We start from the raw sequence: 23,213 nt of genomic DNA, 5'->3' as shown, positions 1-23,213 counted from the left end.
CCATGAGATGTTCTCACAACTATAACCAGTAGAAATGACCAGGTGCTTCAACAGAGAGAGGTGTTCTAATACTTTTTAATATTCCCCCTAGGAAGGAAGTGATCGGCCTGGATAATGCTACTACCATATTTGAGACAAGTTTCTTTTCATTTATTGTAATAGGCATGATTTATCTCTTGGGAAGATATGCACAGGTCCTGGTATGAGTATTTTAAGCACAAAAGGTAATATTATATTTTGTTAATTGTTTTTCCCAAGAGAAAGAAAAACAGAGACTAATTACATGAAGAGTATTTGTGAGAAAGAGATTAAAAGAGATTAATTACAGGGTGGGTGTCAGAAATCCCTCAGCGCCATAAATAGACATTTGACCAAGGGTCTCTCAAATTAGAGAGGAATTCTGGTTCATCTAGCTTGAGTCACATGTCTATGAACATAGCTGCTCACATCTTCATCACAGTGGGGTAAGAGTTGGAGGGCTATTCTGAGAAACAGACATGGGAAAGGGCAAAGAAAATTATTTTCTGTATTCTTCACAGTGTTCCAGGCTCCCCTAGAGGAGCAAAGTTATATTGCTTATGAAGGTCATGGCATAATAAGATTTAAATAGTAGGTGATTTATGTATTTAAAATTCAGAATAGCTGATGGAAGTATTCTGCCCAGCCTTACCCACATTGAAATAAAACTGAAAATGTCAAAGTATAAAGAAATGCTGCAAATGTTTTATTAAAAATGTACTTGTGCTGAAGATTTCTTAAAGTATTTCTCCTATGTGTTGAAATACATTCCTATTATTTATTATGTCCTTTGATGAGATACAAGGAGTTAAACTTAATGTTTATGATATTGCTCTAGTTCCTCCTGTAATTTTGTTTCTAGAAATAATTGGCAAGATAAGTAGGACCACTCTATGGTAAAGATCAAGAAAAGCAATATTAGCATGGACATGTTAAGAGACTCAGAAGCTGGTAATTCAGTTTTAACTTTACATGATTTCAGCGTACACAAAGTTTCAAAAGAAAAAAGTCATTCAATATTATGTTGAAGGTTTTGTATTTCAACCTCTGTATTTCTTCGTGTAAATATTCCCTTAATGTTGTCATCTTTTTGATCATCATAAAGTGTCATATTTAGTACATTTCCAGTACATTCTTCTAATGGAATGGTTGACAAGTATGAAAATACTTTCTCCATTACAGGCTCCCCGAGAAAAGGCATTGGAGGGCTCTTTTTCACTAGAGAATCATCAGAAAACCAGTCATCAGCTACTTCTATACTTTGGCTGTAATAAGAATCAGATGGTAACGTTGATAAGCTTAAGGTAACACTGCTGGGATTTGTTGCCGAGCTAGTCTCTGAGGGGTCACAGATGACTTTTTTTGTTGCAAGGCAGAATTCATCTTTAGAATAATCTTTAATTGCTGTAAAAAAAATTAGATTTACTATGAATATTACATATTTATGAGCCAAACCTTAATTATAAGGATAATGTTACTTTCTAAAATTCAAACTCTGCTTAGGGTTTTAATGAACAGGATGATGCAACAGTGAAAATGTTAAGTTGCTATCATCATCCATACAATGTTAAATATGTAATGGGGAATCAGCAATATTTTCAAGATAATCAAGAGTACAAAAATCTATTCTAAATAAAATCAACCTGTTTTAACAGGAGAAGATTCTAAACAGGCTAGAAAGCTCAGTTCTGGAATGTCCCTTAAAATCAGAGATGGCAGACAGTTTCTTAACTATTTATAGCTAAATATTGTCTTATTTAAAAAATAAATTTTAAAATGCCTCCTTAAGCAGGTAGATTACAAACTGTTTGATCCACAGTGGGAAGGGCCTATGAGTTGGCTTTATACCAATTAAAGTAACAACTAACATTCATATAGTGCCTTACAATTTACAAAGCAGTTCGATATACTTCCAGATCTCATTTACCCTCTCAGTTATTCTTCAAGGTAGTTATTAGCCCTACTTCACAAAAGATATGACTGAGACTGAGACTTAAAGGAATGAGTCACCGGAATCAGATACAAAATGGACTTCAATCTAGATTTGTGTTACTCTAAGTCCCATGCTTCTCCCACTACATTATTTATGCTGCACAGTTGTAAATAAAAAATGTTAAGTTTTAGAAAAGATCACATTTACACAATATCCTAAAATATCTTTTATAATATTTCACATATTAATTTTTGATATGAATATATAACATTAATTGTTAAAGCTGTTTTAAATACCTTATTACATTTTATATTCAGCATTTCTAAAATTATGTAGGAGGGTAATGTTTTGAGGTACTAAGTCAATATCTAAAGGGTTACAAAACACTCATGTCCTTTAACTCTCCATCATTACTATATGGCATTGACTGTGATACCTTTGGATATAAAGAAGGGACAAAAATTGAAATTTCACATTTTAATTTAAGACAAGACATTATAAATTTTGTTTTCTAAAAAATATATGCCCATTCATATACTAATAAATGTTTCCCTTGAATTTTTATGATTTTAAAAAAATATTTAGATATTTAGGATATATTTAGGATAGCCTCTTGATTCTTTAAAATGTGAATTGCTGGAAGTTGATTACAATTTATTCTAATAAATTGTTGAGAGAAAGTACCTTTTATATGTGCTGTTTCCTTTTTTCTTTGCTCCTCCTACATAAAAAAAAATGTTATTTGTTTTAAAAATTAATAGTTTTTAAACAATTTGATATATATTTATATAAGAATAATATATTTTAACATCATAATAAATTTTTGATAGAATCATATTTTCCACGATATGAATTTATTTTACCAAACTATATTGACAGGAAAGAAAAAGTGTTGAGGTATCATCTGAAAAGAATGTGAATTGGTTCAAGAAGGCAGTCTCCAGGATAGGGACTGAAGGGTGAAATAGAGTTCAACAGGATTATTTCTCTCTATTCTCACTAACTTAGAGTCACTTGGTTAGAACTAGAGAGGGCTAAAAAAGTAATTACAATTCCTAGACTTGCTCATTCTATTAACTAATAACAACAAAACAGTGAATTCTGGCAGAAGGCTTTTATAAAAATGCGACTATTCTTTTGAAGCAAGTAAAACATTTGATCAAACAATACATTCCAGATGTGTTCTGGGAAGTGTGGTGGTGTAGTAGTTCTCAAACAGGGCATCAGAATCACCTGGTATGTTGATTAAAATGCTGATTCTTGGACATAATATCAGACCCTACTAAAACAGATTCTCTGGCAGTAGGGTTTAGGAGTATGCAGTGTAACACTCCTCAAGCAGTTCTGATTCAGTTTTTCCTTAGACCACTAGATAAACAATGAGCTAGTGCATAGGGTGTTTGGTATGCGGTGGGTGAAGACAGAGAGATAACACTGTCTCTTGTGTTATAGGGGAACAGTGTGGGTATTCTATGCTGATTTTCATTGTCTTGTTCACCGAAAAAGGCTTGCTTAGGATATACATATATATAGGGTATACATATATATAGGGTATACATATATATGGGATATACATATATATAGGATAACACATAAGTTCTTTTTTTTTTACAACTTACTTTACTTTTTGGTCATTTTCAACTTTTATTAATATAAATGCCAGTATAGGCTCCTGACTTACTTTGCCTGGATTTAGGACCAATTCAATTTGTGACTCCTGTACAAATTATATTAGAACATTGCTTCTCACACTTTCATGTGCCTATGTATCACCTGGGGGAGCTTGTTAAAATGCATATTCTAACTCAGTAGGTTTGGGGTGGGGTCTGAGATTTTGCATTTCTAACAGGCTCCCAGGTAATGCTGATATTGTTGGTCTGGGAACCACAGAGTAAGGTCCTAGTCTGATTAAAATTCTACCCAAACTAAGGGAATGACAAAATGGGCATTCTTATATATTGCTGTATATAAATAGGTATAACTTTTCTGGAGGGCAATTTAACAAATCCATTTCTAGAAATTTATTATGCCAGGTAAATAATTTTGGATTTGTATAAATATTCAGTTCCCAGAATGTTCACCACAACACTGTTTAGCATTTTTAAAACCTATAATTTAAAATTCTAAAAGTAAGGAAATCTTTAAATATGTTAGGATATGTGGATATTAATACAATGAGTATTCTTTCAAAATGATACCATAGTATCAGAAGTAAGTAAAGACTCAAAAAATGATGGTGACGTATAAAAAAGACAGAGGAATAATCTTAAACAAGTGGCTCACTGGTTAAATTTAGGAATATTTGAGCATCAAAATAATGATAGTAATGGATTATAATCTGCTGAATAAAATAGAAATCCATGAGTCTATACTAATAATAAATAAATAAAATAAGGAAGAGGGTAGGGCTTCTTTCTCACAGTAGAACGCCAAATGACAAATATGGATGGGAGTGGCAGAATTAGAAAATCATCATCTTGTTACAGTTTTGTAAAGATTAGCTCAAGTAATAATAATTTATATAGCTAGTAAGTAGAGTTTGATGAAGAGGAGGATATTTACATGTTTTCAAAGTGTCACCACACAGCTTGTTTATTAACTGTAAGGGTAAAAACAGAAATAATTCAGTGAGGAAAGAACAGACAACATCTTGATTATGTGATCAACTAAAATCACCAGTGAAGAGCAGATGTACACTGTACGCCTTCAGATGTGATAAACTGCAAGGAAAAGTCACACTGAGGAACAGTCTATGATCTATAAAATAACTGGCTTGTATTCTTCAAAAATGTCAATATCATTGAAAGACAAAGAAAGGAAATTTTAAAATATTTTGAACTAAATAATTATGAAAACAAAACATAAAATTTGTGGGATGCAACAAAAGAAGGCCTTAGAGGAAAATTTAAATATTAAATGTTTATATTATAAAAGAACAAAAGTCTAAGAATAATAAAGCAGACATCTCCAGGCAAGACTGATTTAGGAAAAGAGAAATATAATCAGGAATAAAAAGAGTACCATCACTAAAGATTCTATAGATTTTAGAAGCATAATAAGAAGAAACTACTAAAAACTTTCTGCCAATAAACTAAACAACTTAGGTACAATGGACAAATTTACTGAAAAAATTTCAAAAACATACAAAATAGAAATATTTTGTATGTTCCACATCTGTTAAAGGAGCTAAATTCATAGTCAAAAATTTTCTCTTGAAGAAAATTCCAGACCTTGATGACTTCTTTGGTGAATTCTAGAAAAAGGTTTGAGAAAGCAATATAGCCAATTCTACACAAAAATTTTTCAGAAAGTAGAGGAGCAGGAACCATTTCCCTATTGTTTTGTGACCAGAATAAAATTGTGATACTGAAATCTAACCAGATATTACAAGATAAGAAAATTATAAAATAATATCCTTCATTAACATAGATGCAAAAATTATTTAAAATATATTAGTAAATCAAATCCAGTGGGGTTTATTCCAGAAATACAGGGTTGATTTAACATTTGAATTCAATGTAATTCACATTAACAAAATAAAAGAGAAAACCCATGTGAACAATTTTAAAAGATGCAGGAAAAGCATTTGGCAATATCAGCAACCCTTCATGGCAAAACAAACAGACAAACCTCTCAGGAAACTAGGAATAGAAGAGAATTTCCTCAATCTGACTATATGCATCTACAAAAATTCTATAACTAATTTCCTATTTAATGATGAAAAGCTGAATGTATTCTAAGATCAGAATATAAAAAGGATATCTGTTCTCAATACTTCTGTTCATAATTATACTGGAGGTCCTATCCAATGCAATAAGAAGAGAAAATAAAATAAAAGCATAAACATTGGAAAAGAAATAAAACTGATGTTTTTCACAGATCTCATGCTTGTACATGAAGAAAACCTTTTGTGGTCCTCAAAAAAACTACTAGAAGTAATAAATAAATTTACTTATAAAGGTCATAGAACACAGGTCAACTGTAGTAAAGATGGCAATTCATTACAAACTAATGTATAAACTAAATGTAACTCTTGGGACTTCCCTGGCATTCCAGCAGTTAAGACTCCACGCTTCCACTGCAGGGTGCATGGGTTTGATCCCTGGTCGGGAAACTAAGACCCCCGTGTGGTGTGGGGTATGCTGCGTGGTGCAGCCAAAAAAGAAAAAAAAAAGGTAATTTTCATCATGATCTCAACAAGATTTTTTTCCAGCTAAAGTTCACCTTAAAATGTATATGGACATGCAAAAGAATAAGAAAACCTAAAACAATGTTGAAAAAGAAGAATGAAATTGGAGAAATCGTACTGCTCAATTTTATAATTTACTATACAGCTAGAGTGTGATATTGGTAGAGATAGACACACAGGTCAATAAACCAGATACAGAATGCAGAAATAGACTAACACATATATGCCCAACAGATTTTTCACAGAAGTTGCAAAAACAATTCAATGGAAGAGGATAGCCTTTTCAATAAATAGTGCTGGAATAATATGACATCAATAGCCCCCCAAAATGAACTTTGATTTAAACCTCACACTTTATACAAAAATTAACTAAAAATGGATCAGAGATAGAAATATAAAATGTAAAATGATAATAGCCAAAACAATCTTGAAAAAGAAGAACAAAGTTAGAGAACTTACTGATATCAAAACTTACTACAAAGCTATAGCAATGAAGACAGTGTGGTATTGGTATAAGGATAGATATATAGATCAATGGAATAGAACCGAGATTCCAGAAATAAATGCTCATATTTACAGTCAGTTGATTTTTGATACGAGTGCTAAGACAATTTGATAGGAAAAGAATACTCTTTTCAACAAATGGTGTTGGGACAACTAGGTTTATACATGCAAATAAGTGAAGTTGGACCCATACCTCATACTATACACAAAAATCTAACTCAAAATGGATCAAACACTTAAACATAAGAGCTAAAACTATTAAATTCTTAGAAGAAAACAGAGATATAAATCTTTATGACCTCAATTAAGGAATGATTATAGATATGACACCAAAGACACAAGCAACAAAAGAAAAAATAGGTAAACTGGACTCAAGAAAATTAAAAACATTGGTTCTTCAAACAACACCATAAGAAGAAAAGACAACCCACGAAATGGGAGAAAATTTTTACAAATCATATATCTGATACAGGATATGTACTAGAATATATAAAGAATACTTAAAACTCAACAACAAAAAGACAAATAGCCCAAATAAAAAAAATGGACAAAGCTTTGAATAGATATTTCTCTAAAGAAGATATACAAATATCCAAAAAGCACATGAAAGTATTTTCAATGTCATTAGGCTTTAAGAAAATGCATATCAAAACCATGACAAGATACCACTTGGTGCCCACTAGGATAACTATAATAAAAAAGACAGGTTAAAAACAAGGGTTAACAAGGGTGTCACAAAATATAATCTTCATATACTTCCTGTGGGGATATAAAATGGTGCAGGCACTTTGGAAAACAGTCTGGCAATTCTTCAAAGATTAAACATAGAGTTACCATATGACACAGCATTTCCATTCCTTGGTATATACCCAAGAGAAATGAAAACATATACCCACACAAAAACTTGTATACGAATATACATAGTGACATTACTCATAATAGTCAAGAAGTGGAAACAACTCAAATGTCCTTCAACTGATAAATGGATAAACAAAATGTGATATATCCACACACAATGGAATATTATCTGGCCATGAAAAAGAATAAAATATTGATATATGCAATAACACAGATGGACCTTGAAAACATTATGCTAAATGAAAAGGCAGATACAAGAGACCTTATATTGTATATTTCTATTTATAAGAAATTCCAGAATAGGCAAACCTATAGGTACAGAAAGTATAGATTAGTGGCTGTCTAGGCCTAGGAGGGTTGGAGGAAAATGGAGGGGCAGTGATTGCTAAAGGTACAGGGTTTCTTTTTGAGGTGATAAAGGTGTCCTAAACTGATTGTGAAGATGGTTCTATAACTCTGTGAATATCTAAAAACTACTGAATTAGACACTTTAAAAAGGCAAATTGTATGGTATGTGAACTATATCTCAATAAAGCTGTTAAATATAAAACAAAGCAACCTAAAACTAAGAAACTTTTAGAGGAGAACTTAGAAACAAATCCTTGTGACCTAGGGTTAGACTAAGAGTTATTGGACATGACACTTAAAGCATGATTCAAAAAGGAAAAATATACAACTCAACAACAAGGAAGCAAACAACCCAGTGAAAAATGGGCAGAAGGCCTAAACAGACATTTCTCCAAAGAAGAAATACAGATGGCTAATAGGCACATGAAAGATGCTCAACAGTGCTAATATTAGAGAAATGCAAATCAATTACAATGAGGTACCACCTCTCACCAGTCAGAATGGCCATCATTTAAAAGTCTACAAATAACAAATGCTGGAGAGGGTATGGAGAAAAGGGAACCTTCCTACACTGTTGGTGGGAATGTAAGTCAGTGCAGCCACTATGGAGAACAGTATGGAGGTTCCTCAGAAAACTAAAAATAGAATTACCATATGATCCAGCAATCCCACTCCTGGGCATGTATCTGGGCAAAACTATGATTCAAAAAAATACATGCACCCCTATGTTCATAGCAGTACTATTCACAATAGCCAAGACATGGAAACAACCTAAATGTCCATTGGCAGATGAATAGATAAAGAAAATATGGTATATATATACACAATGGAATACTACTCAGCCATAAAAAAGAACAAAATATAAAGCCATTTGCAGCAACATGGATGCAACTAGAGTTTATCATACTAAGTGAAGTAGTCAGAAAGAGAAAGACAAATACCATATGATATCACTTATATGTGGAATCTAAAATATGACACAAATGAACCTATCTATGAAACAGAAACAGAATCACAGACATAGAGAACAGACTAGTGGTTACCAAGGGGGAGGGGGTTGGGGGAGGGGTGGAGTGAGAGGTTGAGGTTAGCAGATGTAAGCTTTCATATGTAGAATGCATTAACAACGAGGTCCTACTGTACAGCACAGAGAACTATATTCAATATCCTATGGTAAACTGTAACGGAAAAGAATATAAAAAAGAAGAATGCTTATATATGTATAAATGAATCACTTTGCTGTACAGCAGATTAATACAACATTGTAAATCAACCATCCTTCAATAAAAACAAAACAAAACAAAAAGGTAAAATGGATAAATTGGACTTTACCAAAATTAAAACTTATGCTGTTTTTCATTTTGAGAGGATGAAAACAAGTCATCAAATGGGAGAAAATATTTGTAAATCACATATCTGACAAAAAGACTTGTATCCAGAATATACTCTCTAAATTAAATAGAAAGATAATCCAATTAGAAAATGCACAAGAGACTTGAAGAGACTCTTCACCAAAGAAGATGTATGGATGGCAAAAAAATAAAAAATATGAAAAGCTGTTCAACATCACTACCCGTTAAAGAAATGCAAATTAAAATCACTAAACACATTTAAATGGCTAAAGTTTAAAATGCTGCTAAGTACCAAATGATAAAGAGGATGCAAAAACATGATTCTCTTATATGTTACTGGTGGATATGTAATATGGTACAATCTGGAAATCAATCTGGAAATTTCCTTACAAATTAAACATATTTACCACATGATCCAGGAACTGCATTCCTGGGCATTTATTTTAGAGAAACTAAAAGTAATGTTTTCCAAAAAGCCTATACACAAACGATCATGGCATCCTTATTTTGTAATAGCTCCTAAATGGAAACAACCCAAATATTCCTCAATGGATAAATGGTGAAACAAACTGTGATATATCCACACAATGTTACACTACTCAGCAATAAAAAAGGAAAAAACTATTGATACATGCAATGATATGGAGGGATCTTAAGGGCATTATGCTAAGTGAAAAAAAGCCAAGCTCAAAAGGCCATATGCTATATGATTCCATTTATATAACATTCTAGAAATGAAGAAATTATAGTGATGGAGAGCAGATCAGTGGTTGCCAGAGGTTAGGGAAAGGGAGGGGGGGGAGTGACTATAAAGGGTAGTATGAGGGAGTTCCTTTATGGTGATGGAACAATTCTTCTGTATGTTGATTGTCGTGGTGGTTATACAAACCTATACATATGATAAAATGTCATAGAATTATATACAAAAACAACAAAAAGTGAGTACATGCATAAACTGGTAATCTTTGAGTTAGGTCTGTAGCCTAAATTTCCTGGTTTTGATAATGTATACTTATAATAAAGTATACTTTTCATAAAGTATACTTATATAAGATGTCATTGGGGGAAGCGGGTGATGGATATACAGGACATCTTTGTAATTTTTCTGCAACTTTTTGGTCTGTAATTCAGAATAAGATAAGATAAATCAATTGTATTTATATTTACTAACAACAAACAGTTGGGAAATAAAATTTTTAAATCAATACTATTTATCATAGCATAAAAATAACTATAAATAAAACTGAAGCAAATGTGAAGGACTTCTATACTGAAAACCACAAACTAAAATAAAAGAACACCTCAACAAATTAAATTAATAAATTTAAATTAAAGAAGTCAATAAAAGTAGAGTGGAACTTTACTGGTGGCACAGTGGTTAAGAATCTGCCTGCCAATGTAGGGGACATGGGTTTGATCTCTTGTCCGGGAAGATCCCACATGCTGCGGAGCAACTAAGCCTGTGCGCCACAACTACCGAGCCTGCGCTCTACAGCCTGCGAGCTGCAACTACTGAGCCCACGTGCCACAACTACTGAAGCCCGCATGCTCTAGGGCCCGCGTGCCACAACTACTGAGCCCACATGCTGCAACTACTAAAGCCCACACGCCTAGAGCCCGTGCTCTGCAACAAGAGAAGCCCATGCACTGCAATGAAGCATAGTCCCCGCTCACTACAACTAAAGAAAGCCCATGCGCAGCAACAAAGACCCAACGCAGCCAAAAAAAAAAAAAAAAAAAAAAAAAAAAAACACTAGAAAAAGAAAAAGTAGAGTAATATTATCCTCATAGAAGAATCAATATTAAGATATCCATTCTCCCTATATTGATTTATAGATTCAATAGCAGTTCAATAAAAATTCAAGCAGGCCATTTTGAAAAACTAAACAAGCTGCTTTCTAAATTATATGGAAAAACAAAGCACCTAGAATAGCCAAAATATTCTTGATCAAAGAAGAATAAAGTTGATTCCATGACATAAAGCTACAATAATTAAGACAGTATAGTATTGTTTAAGGACAAATAGTTCACTGAAAAAAAATATAGAGTTCAGCAAATAAACCAACATACATACAATAGATTGATTTTCATTCAAAGTAACTAATTGGTTCAACGGGGAAAGAATGTCTTTTCAACAAAATTTTCTGGAACAACTGGATATCATCATAGAAAATGATGAAACTTGACTTCTACCTTATAGACTTAAACATAGAACTCAACACTACATAGCAAAGATAAAAGAAAATATAGAATATTTTTGCAAACTTAGATAAATATTTGTTAGACAGGATACAAATTTCTTTTAAAAGAAAAAAATCATAGATTGGTCTTTATCAACATTAAAAATTTTTGTCTACCAACTGATACCATTATAAAAATGAACAGATAAGTCACGGTATGGAAAAAAACATTCACAACATATATATCTTACAATAGACTAATTCCAAATTGTATTAAGAACTCCTACAAGTCATTACGTTAAAAAACAGACAAAACAAAACCACTAAAAAAATTTTAAAAATAAGCAAAAACTTGAAAAGGCAGGTCACAAAAAAATATGCAACTGGCCAATGAACACATGAAACGGTGCTCAACATCTTTCGTTATCAGAAAAATGTAAATTAAAAGCATACTGAAATGCCATTACACACCCATTAAAATGGCTAAAATGTAAAAATACTAATAACACCAAATGTTGGCAAGGATGTGAAGCAACTGGAACACTCATTTATTGTTGACAGGAGTGAAATAAGGTATAACCACTTTGGAAACTTGTTTGGCAGTTTCTTATAAGGATACACATATGTCTACCCAAGCCCCACCAATTCCATGGTCAGGTATTTTTCCAAGAAAAATGAAAATATATGTTTACTAAAAGTACATAAATATTTACAGCAGTCATTCATACTAGTCAAAAACTGGAAACAACACTAATGTCCATCAATGAGAGAATATATAAACATGTTATTGTATATTCATACAATGGAATACTACTTATTAATAGAAAGAACAAAGTTTTAACACATACAGTAACATGGGTGAATCCCCAAAATTTGTATTAAGTGAAAGCCATATGTAAAAGATATATATCATACAATTCCATTTGTATGAAATCTAGGAACAGATTAAAACTAAACTTTGTTGATATAAATCAGAAAGTGCTTACACAGGATGGTTAGAGGAATTGACTGGAAGGGGACATGAGGGAACTTTTTCAGATGATAAAAATATTCTGTATCTTGTTTTTGGTGTTGTTTAAATGTATATACCATTGTCAGGATTTACTGAGTGGAACATCTAAGGTCTTGCATTCTATTGTAGGTAATTATACATCAATAAAATATTTTTAAAATAATATCAATTTCACTTCAGTGTTATTCTTCCCCCAAATCCATAACCCCAGTATAATAATGAGAAAAACATCAGATAAATCCAAATTGAGGAATATTTTACAAAATATATGGCCAGTACTCCTCAAAACTGTAAAGCTCAGGTAAAACAAGGAGACTGAGATACAGTCACAGAGCAGCAGAAATTAGAGACAAATGCAATACGGTATCCTGGATTAGGTCTTGAAAGAGCAAAAGTAAATTCATGTAAGAACTGGTGAACCCAAATAAAGTCTGAAGGTTGGTTAATAGTGATGTAACGATGTTGGTTTCTTAGTTTTGACAAATGTATCATGGTAAAATGATTTTTAGCATCAGGGAAAAATGGGTAAAGTACAGGATAACTCTATACTGTATTACCTTTGCAACTTTCCTGTAAATCAAAAACCATTCCAAAATACTTTACTTAAAAATCATATCATAAAAGCATAAACATATAAAATTTCCTGTAATAAAAGCTAGCCTAGGGTAGAAGGAGGTTGGATTGGGAGTTTGGAATTAGCAGATGCAAACTGGTATATATAGAATGGATAAACAGCAAGGTCCTACTGTATAGCAGAGGGAACTATAATCAATATCCTGTGATAAACCATAATGGAAAAGAATATGAAAAAGAATGTATATATATGTATAACTGAGTCACTTTGCTGTACAGCAGAAATTAACACAACATTGTAATTCAACTATACTTCAATAAAAAATAAAATTAAAAAAAAGCTAGTATAAGATGTACAAGGCTTTTATAAAGGTAATTGTAAAGCTTTATTGAAAGATATTAAAGATAACATATGTAAATACAGAGAAACAACATGTTCATGGATTAGAAAACTTAATATTATAAAGAATCAGCTTTTCCCAAATTGATCTAAAACTGCACTGCAGTTCCCCTCAAAATTCCAAAAGAATTTCAGTAAACGCTACTAGGCAGTTGGGCAAACATATGGAAAAGAAGTGAAATTGGCTTGCTATTTACACCAAACACAGAAATCAATTCTAGATTGATTAAAGATCTATGTAGTCAAAACTATAAAACTCTTAGATGGCAACATAGAAGAGTATCTTTATGACTTTGGAGTAGGGAAGGAAATAAATATTAAAGGAAAAGGCTGAGAAATTAGGTTACCTTAAAAATTAAGGAATGTTTTGTTCATCAAAACACACCATAGGGCTTCCCTGGTGGCACAGTGGTTGAGAATCTGCCTGCCAATGCAGGGGACACGGGTTCGAGCCCTGGTCTGGGAAGATCCCACATGCCACGGAGCGACTAGGCCCGTGAGCCACAATTGCTGAGCCTGCGCGTCTGGAGCCTGTGCTCCGCAACAAGAGAGGCCGCGATAGTGAGAGGCCCGCGCACTGCGATGAGGAGTGGCCCCCACTTGCCGCAACTAGAGAAAGCCGTCGCACAGAAAACGAAGACCCAACACAGCCATAAGTAAATAACTAAATAAAAATTTAAAAAAACCACACACCATAAAATAGTGAAACAAAAACAGAAACAGATTCACAGACATAGAAAACAAACTTATGACTACCAAAGGGGAAAAGTGGGGGGGGGGGAGGGATAAATTAAGAGTATGGGGTTAACAGATATACACCACTATATATAAAATAGATAGAGAACAAGGATTTAATGAATAGCACAGGGAACTATATTCAATATCTTCTAATAACCTATAACGGAAAAGAATCTGGAAAATAATACATGTATTATATATATACATTATATATGTAAAAGCTGAATCACTTTGCTGTACACCTGAAACTAACACAATATTGTAAATCTACTATACTTCAATTTTAAAAAATAGTGAAAATAAAAGCCACAAAATGAAGATATCAAAATGAACATAACTGACAAAGGATTAGGTATCCATATTAATATAATCCATTTATATTAATATAAAACTTTTAAAGTTTTATAATAAAAAGACTAATAGAAAAAGAGGTAAAAGATTTGAACAGACATTTTAAATAAGAGAAAACCATAATGGCCAATGAACTTTAGAAAAGACAATCACCTCATTTTTTAGCAGGAAAATATAAATTAAAACTATAGTGAGATATCAAGAGAATGAGAAGACAAGCCACAGGCTGGGTAAAAGTGTTTGCAAAAGACATATATGATAAAAGACTGTTATTAAAAATATACAAAGAACTCTTAAAACTCAACAATAAGAAAACAAACAACCCAACTAAAAAATGAGCAAAAGATCTGAACAGACACCTCACCTAAGAAGATATACAGATGGCAAGTAAACATATGAAAAGATTATCAGCATCATATATTATTAGGGAAAGGGAAAATTAAAACAACAAAAAACTACTATATGCCTATTATAATGGCAAAAATCCAAAACACTGACATCACCAAGTGCTGGTGAGGATGTGGAGCAACAGGAACCCTCACTCGTTGCTGGGGATGCAAAATGGTACAGCCACTTTGGCAGGCAGTTTGGCAACAGAACTAAACACCTCTTACCATTTGATCCAGCAATCATGCTCTTGGTAGTTACCCAAATGAGTTGAAAATATATGTCCACACAAAAACCTGCACATGAATGTTTATAGCAGCTTTATTCATAATTGCCAAAACTTGAAAGCAACCAAGATGTCCTTCAGTAAGTGAGTGAATAAATAAATTGAAGTAGATCCATACAATGGAATATTATTCAGCGCCAAAAAGAAATGTGCTATCAAGCCTTGAAAATACAGAGAGAACTTTAAATGCATATTAATAAGAGAAAGAAGCCCAAAAAGGCTACATACTGTATGATTCCAACTATATGACATTCTGGAAAAGGCAAAACTATGGAAACAGCTAAACAATCACTGGTTGGAGGGAAGGATGAACAGGGATGGAACAAGAAGATTTTTAGGGTAATAAAACTATTGTGTCTGATACTACTATGATGGTGCATACATCTCTGTCTCTCTGTCTCTCTGTCTCTTTGTTCCTGTTTCTGTGTGTGTGTGTGTCTGTCTGTCTGTCTGTCTGTCTCTCTCTCTATATATATAGATATGTCAAAACCCATAGAATGTAGGATTCAAGAGTGAATACTAATGTGAACAATGGACTTTAGGTGATGATGTGTCAGTGTAGGTTCATTAGTTGTAACAAATGTACCACTCTGGTGCACGATGTTGATAGTGGAGGAGGCTGCACTTGTATGGGGGCAAGGAGTATATGAGAACTCTAAATTTTTTTCTCAATTTTGTTGTGAACCTAAAACTGCTTGAAAAAATTAAGTTTATTAAGAAAAAACTACAGTGAGATAGTATTACACATCCATCAGATTGTTACAAATTTAGGAGCTTAGGAACATCAGTATTTGTTGATATGGAGCAATCCTAGCAATTATGCATGCCTGAGGGGAATGTATATTGACAGAACTACTTTGGAAAATAATTTGAAGTTATCTAATAATATTAAACATGCACAAACCCCATGAGTCAGTGATTCTACTGTTAGGTACGTTCCCTATGGAAATTTCCTTTAAAAAAACCAACTGAAAACAACTCAAATGTCCATAACATAAAATTTGATATATTAATACAATGGAATATGACATAACAATAAAAAATGATGAACGATGGGTATATGCACCAACCTGGATGAGTCTCAGAAATGTAATAGAAAAAGGGAAGACTATATTAGACGTAGAGTCCAAAACATATAAAATTTAATAATGCATTGTTTAGATATATCAAAGTTTTAAATTTCTACTGGTGTCTCCCTTGTTTTACTTTGTCCATACAACTCTTTTGATGCCATATAACAGAAAGTTAATTATGTGTCTGCCTTTCCCACTTGTACTACACTAGCACTTTTAAGGTAGGGTTTGTATCTTACTATCCTCAATAGGTAGGGCCCAGAGCTCAGAATGTAATGAAGCCTTAATAAACCCTTATTAATTTCAATTAGTATTTTGTATTTAATTTCAATTAGTTGGTTTGGTTAGGTTATTTGGTTATCTGAGTATCCTCTTATCTCCAAATCTCTTTCTTCTGATAGGCTTAGCAATTTTTGCTTTGTTTTTTTTTATGCCATTTATCTGCATCCCTGTAACAATTCCAATATGGAGAATACAGGTTCTCAGGCTAGAGATACAGAGAAGCAACTGTAGAAGGAGACATTTTCATTTAGTCTTTCAGTTTCCTGTAATATAAACTCTAACTAGTTTGGGTAATTTAAATTTAGCTCCTTGTTATTGTCCCTCAAATTTAAAAATAATAGTGGATAATTTAAATAATTTAAAGACAACAACGCTAATGACATGGTGTCAAAAGAAATTATTTGAAAACATTACTATAAAATATTACACACTACCTGTAATTGGAAATTTCCAGTATGAAAATTTCGAGAAATAAAAACACACTGAGAATGAGATTTAATCTTTGCCTTGGATGGTCTTGGTCTGCATCTCTCATCAATTGTTTTAAATTTGGAATCTTGAAATATTTCTCTGAAAAATATTTTATAGAGAATATTATTAAACATGAATTATAAAACAAAATTATTCTGTTTCCAACAGTTCTACATAAACGTTTTAAAATCAGAATATATTATATATTTATTTTTAAAAGCACGAATCAACTTATATATTCCCTTTTCATATGTCACTGATTTCATTACACCTATTTTGTTCATAGAACATAAATTAAGCTACTTCTTCACAGGGTTAATATTTCCAGTTTGAAGATTAGCCATCAGTTTTTGATAACCTTCTCTCTGGTTGTGAGATAATTAATCGACTTTAATGTCAATTAGTCTTTTCATAGATTTGCCTTTAATGGCAAAGGAAATTAAATGAAATGGAACTCAGTGGCCAATTTTATATTTAATAATGTCTCTGGCAAAAGTAAGTAGAAGGAAACTGAATTGAAACTAATGACTTACAAGGGAAGAGTACCTGTGATCTTTATGCATGCAGCCACAAGTAATTTTGAGAGAGGGTTAGAAATAATGAAGCAGCAAGTAAACTGATCAAAGCTGATCAAAGACAATTAAGTATAAAGGAATGTAGTCTCTAATAGTAATTCTAAACTTAACAATTTAAAAAATAATGCTGATTGCCTTTTCTTCTTTCCGAGGTACTAGAAATTTTCCAAATTAATTCAAGAGATCTTATTATGTTATTTATTGTGGTATTAACAATTAAAATTCATTCATTTATTGAATTCAATTGACTTAACAAATATTTACCGAGTACTTACTATGCGCCATGCATTATGCTGGATGTTGTATATACAATGGCAGGGGGAAAAAAGCACAGCCACTATACTCATGGAACTGTCATTGCTCTCATGGAGCTTAAACACTAGCAAGGAAGACAGGTATTAATAAAACAATCACAAGAAAATGAAAAATTACAACTGTGGAAAGTGTTATCAAGGAAAGCTACCTGGTATTCTGTGAGTATATAAGAAAGGGAATTAACTTGTTTAGAGAGGTCAGGGAAGGCTTTTCTGAGGATGAGATGATTGAATTAGGTATCTGAAGAAATGGGAGTAGTTATTAGATAGAGTGTAGTGGAGGAGGGGAGTTGTAGGAGTAAGAATATTCTAGTCAGAGAGAATATCAAGTGCAAAGACTTAGTGGCCAGATTAGGACAGTGTAGCAGAAGCACAGAAAGCAAGAGGGAAGGTGGAGATGAAATTGGAGAGTATGCATGGGCAGACCACGTAGGGCCTTAAAAGTCATGTGGCTTTGTCTTCATCCTAAAAGCAATAGCAAGTCCTTTATAATGTAGTGGGAATGGGGTGGAAGGGTGGGGTGACTTGATCAGATCTGCATTTGGAAAATATCTGGCTGAAGTGCAAAGAAGATTAAATGAGGAGTATAGGTAAAGGGTCAGTTATAACTCTGTAGGACTATGTGGGGGATAATGATAAGTTGGATAAGGTAGTGGCAATGATAAAGGAGAGAAATGGATAGATTTGAGCAATTAATGAAGTAAAATAAATACAACTTGGTGATGGTTCGAATTTAGTAGGGGTGGGAAAGAGAGAGGGAGATATCAAGCATGTCTACCGTCTTTCAAGGAAAAAAACCAAAACAAAACAATCCTTCCTTGACCTCACATTTTCTTCCAGTTTCTGCCCCTTTCAGCAACTCCCCAACATCAAAAAAAAAAAAAAAAAAAAGCTTCTTAAAAGGATGTATGTACTTGTCTGAATTTTCTCTTGTATTTTACACAAAAGTAAGCTTCTGAACACATCACTCCACCAAAACTGTTCAAGGCTACCAATAACTTCCATGTTGCTATTCCAAAACTTATTTCTCTATCCTCATCTTTCTCAACCTTTAACAACTGGTCATTGCCTCCTTCTTGTAACATTTTCTAATTTTGACTTCCTTGACACCACACATCTTTCTGCTTTTCCTTCTCAGATGTTGTTGATTCTTCCTACTCTTTTTCTATATGCCTAAATATTGGTGAGCTGAAGACCAGTCCTATGTTGTTCTCTTTAAACAATCACTCCCTGGTTAGTCTCATCCAGTTGTATGACTTTTTTTTTTAATTGGAGTATAACTGCCTTACAATGTTGTGTTAGTTTCTGCTGTACAATGAAGTGAATCAGCTATATGTATACATATATCCCTTCCCTCTTGGACCTCCCTGCCTCCCACCACCATCCTACCCATCTAGGTCATCACAGAGCACCGAGCTGAGCTTCCTATGCTTTACAGCAAGTTCCCATTAGCTATCTATTTTACACATGATAGTGTATATATGTCAGTCCTAATCTCCCAATTCGTCCCACACTCCCCTTCCCCCCACGTCCACCCATCGGTTCTTGTGTCTGCATCTCTATTCCTGCCCACAAATAGGTTCATCTGTACCATTTTTCTAGATTCTACATATATTAGTTAATATACAATATTTGTTTTTCTCTTTCTGACCCACTTCACTCTGTATGACAGACTCTAGGTCCATCCACACCTCTACAAATGAACCAATTTCGTTCCTTTTTATGTATGACTGAGTAATATTACATTGTATATATGTACCACATCTTCTTTATCCATTCATCTGTCGATGGACATTTAGGTTGTTTCCATCTCCTGGCTATTGTAAATAGTGCTCCAATGAACACGGGGGTACCTGCGTCCTTTTGAATTATGGTTTACTCAGGGTATATCCCAGTAGTGAGATTGCTGGGTCATATGGTAGTTCTATTTTTAGTTTTTAAAGGAACCATCACACTGTTCTCCATAGTGGCTGTATCAATTTACATTCCCACCAAGAGGGCAAGAGGATTCCTTTTTCTCCACACCCTCTCCAGCATTTATCGTTTGTAGATTTTTTGATGATGGCCATTCAGACCAGTGTGAGGTGATACCTCACTGTAGTTTTGATTTGCATTTCTCTAATAATAGTGATGTTGAGCATCTTTTCATGTGCCTCTTGGCCATCTGTATGTCTTCTTTGGAGAGATGTCTATTTAGGTCTTCTGCCCATTTTTTGATTGGGTTGTTTGTTTATTTGATATTGAGCTGCATGAGCTGTTTGTATATTTTGGAGATTAATCCTTTGTCCATTGCTTCATTTACAAATATTTTCTCCCACTCTGAGGGTTGTCGTTTTGTCTTGTTTATGGTTTCTTTTGCTTTTAAGTTTAATTAAGTCCCATTTGATTATTTTTGTTTTTATTTTCATTACTCTAGGAGGTGGGTCAAAAAAGATCTTGCTGTGATTTTTGCCAAAGAGTGTTTTTCTTGTGTTTCCCTCTAAGAGTTTTACAGTGTCCAATCATACATTTAGGTGTTTAATCCATTTTGAGTTTATTTTTGTGTATGGTGTTAGGGAGTGTTGTAATTTCATTCTTTTAAATGTGGCTGTCCAGTTTTCCCAGCACCACTTATTGAAGAGACTGTCTTTTCTCCACTGTATACTCTTGTCTCTTTTGTCATAGATTAGGTGACCACAGGTGCGTGGGTTTTTCTCTGGGCTTTCTATCCTGTACATTTGATCTCTATTTCTGTTTTTGTGCCAGTACCATACTGTCTTGATTACTGTAGCTTTGTAGTATAATTTGAAGTCAGGGAGCCTGATTCCTCCAGCTCCATTTTTCTTTCTCAAGATTTCTTTGCCTATTTGGGGTCTTTTGTGTTTCCATACAAACTGTAAATTTTTTTGTTCTAATTCTCTGAAGAATGCCCTTGGTAATTTGATAGGGATTGCATTGAATCTGTAGATTGCTTTGGGTAGTATAGTCATTTTCAAAATATTGATTCTTCCAATCCAAGAACATGGTATATTTCTCCACCTGTTTTTGTCATCTTTGATTTCTTTTATCAGTGTTTTATAGTTTTCTGTGTACAGGTCTTTTGCCTCCTTAGGTAGGTTTATTCCTAGGTATTTTATTGTTTTTATTGTGATGGTAAATGGGATTGTTTCCTTAAATTCTCTTTGTGATCTTTTGTTGTTAGTGTAGAGGAATGGAAGAGATTCCTGTGCATTAATTTTGTATGCTGCAACTTTACCAAATCCATTGATTAGTTCTAGCAGCTTTCTGGTGGCATCTTTAGGATATTCTATGTATGGTATCATGTCATTTGCAAACAATGACAGTTTAACTTTTTTTCCAATTTGTAGTCCTTTTATTTCTTTTCTTCTCTGATTGCCATGCCTAAGACTTCCAAAACTATGTTGAATAAGAGTGGCGAGAGTGGACATCCTTGTCTTGTTCCTGATCTTCGAGGAAATGCTTTCAGTTTTTCACCATTGAGAATGATGTTTGCTGTGGGTTTGTCGTACACAGCCTTTATTACTTTCAGATAGGTTCCCTCTATGTCAACTTTCTGGAGAGTTTTTATCATAAATGGGTGTTGAATTTTGTCAAAAGCTTTTTCTACATCTATTGAGATGATCATATGGTTTTTTTTCTTTAATTTGTTAATACGGTGTATCACATTGGTTGATTTGCATATATTGAAGAATCCTTGCATCCCATGGATAAATCCCACTTGAGCATGGTGTATGATCCTTTGAATGTGTTGTTGGATTCTGTTTGCTAATATTTTGTTGAGGATTTTTGGGTCTATATTCATCAGTGATATTGTCCTGTAATTTTCTTTCTTTGTGATATTTTAAATTTTGGTATCAGGGTGATAGTGGTCTTGTAGAATGAGCTTGCGAGTGCTCCTCCTTCTGCAATTTTTTGGAAGAGTTTGAGAAGGATAGGTGTTAGCTCTTCTCTAAATGTTTGATAGAATTCACCTGTGAAACCATCTGGTCCTGCACTTTTGTTTGTTGGAAGATCTTTAATTACAGTTTCAATTTCATTACTTGTGATTGGTCTGTTTATATTTTCTAATTCTTCCTGGTTCAGTCTTGGAAAGTTGTACCTTTCCAAGAATTTGTCCATTTCTTCCAGGTTGTCCATTTTATTGGCATATAGTTGCTTGTAGTAGTCTCTTATGACCCTTTGTATTTCTGTGGTGTCAGTTGTAATTTCTCCTTTTTCATTTATAATTATATTGAGTCCTCTCCCTTTTTTTTTGATGAGTCTGGCTAAAGATTTATCAATTTTGTTTATCTTCTCAAAGAACCAGCTTTTAGTTTTGTTGATATTTGTTATTGTTTTCTTTGTTACTATGTCATTTATTTCTGCTCTGATCTTTATAATTTCTTTCCTTCTACTGACTTTGGTTTTGTTTGTTTGTTTGTTTGTATGTTCTTTTTTCTCTAGTTGCTTTAGGTGTAAGGTTAGTTTTTTTTTTTTTTTTTTTTAAGGTTAGATTTTTTATTTGAGATTTTCCTTGTTTCTTGAAGTGAGATTGAATTGCTATAGACTTCACTCTTAGAACTGCTTTTTTTCATTGTCATCTGTTTCTATGTATTTTTTAGTTTCCTCTTTGATTTCTTCAGTGATCTCTTGCTTATTTAGCAATGCACTGTTTAGCCTCCATGCATTTGTGTTTTTACAGTTTTTTTCCCCTGTAATTGATTTCTAATTTCATAGCATTGTGGTCAGAAAAGATGCTTGATATGATTTCAATTTTCTTAAATTTACTGAGGCTTGATTTGTGACCTTGGAAAATGTGATCTATCCTGGAGAATGTTCCATGTGCACTTGAGAAGAAAGTGTATTCTGCCACTTTCGGGTGGAATGTCCTATAAATATCAATTAAATCTATCTGGTCTATTGTGTCATTCAAAGCTTGTATTTCCTTATTTTCCGTCTGGATGATCTGTCTTTTGGTTTAAGTGGGGTGTTAAAGTCCCACACTATTGTTGTGTTACTGTCAATTTCCCCTTTTATGGCTGTTAGCATTTGCCTTATGTATTGAGGTGCTCCTATGTTGGGTGCATAAATATTTATAATTGTTATATCTTCTTCTTGGATTGATCCCTTGATCATTATGTAGTGTCCTTCCTTATTGCTTGTAACAGTCTTTATTTTAAAGTCTATTTTATCTGATATGAATATTGCTACTCCAGCTTTCTTGTGATTTCCTTTTGCATGGAATATCTTTTTCCATCCCATCACTTTCAGTCTGTATGTGTCCCTAGGTGTGAAGTGAGTCTCTTGTAGACAGCATATATATGGGTCTTGTTTTTGTATCCATTCAGCCAGTCCGTGTCTTTTGGTGGTAGCATTTAATCCATTCACAT

At 33.3% G+C, this 23,213-nt stretch overlaps 1 protein-coding gene across 2 annotated transcripts in view; it reads right to left on the bottom strand.

Annotated features, from left to right (window-relative positions):
• Positions 1–946: 946 nt before the first annotated feature.
• C1H1orf185 (chromosome 1 C1orf185 homolog) overlaps positions 947–23,213 on the bottom strand; it is a 235,473-nt gene continuing 213,206 nt past the window's right edge. For both annotated transcript variants that reach the window (XM_036841669.1, XM_036841679.1), the window contains 3 exons: positions 16,919–17,054; positions 2,636–2,672; positions 947–1,422 (listed from right to left, as the gene is read on the bottom strand). In XM_036841669.1, the coding sequence (XP_036697564.1) occupies positions 1,028–1,422; positions 2,636–2,672; positions 16,919–17,054 (568 nt within the window). In that variant the 3' untranslated portion in view covers positions 947–1,027. The remainder of the gene's footprint in view (positions 1,423–2,635; positions 2,673–16,918; positions 17,055–23,213) is intronic.

This window comes from Balaenoptera musculus, chromosome 1 (assembly GCF_009873245.2).
Source record: "Balaenoptera musculus isolate JJ_BM4_2016_0621 chromosome 1, mBalMus1.pri.v3, whole genome shotgun sequence".
Lineage (NCBI taxonomy): Eukaryota > Metazoa > Chordata > Mammalia > Artiodactyla > Balaenopteridae > Balaenoptera > Balaenoptera musculus.
Note: the sequence above shows the minus strand (reverse complement) of the source record. Positions and strands in the feature narration are given on the sequence as shown.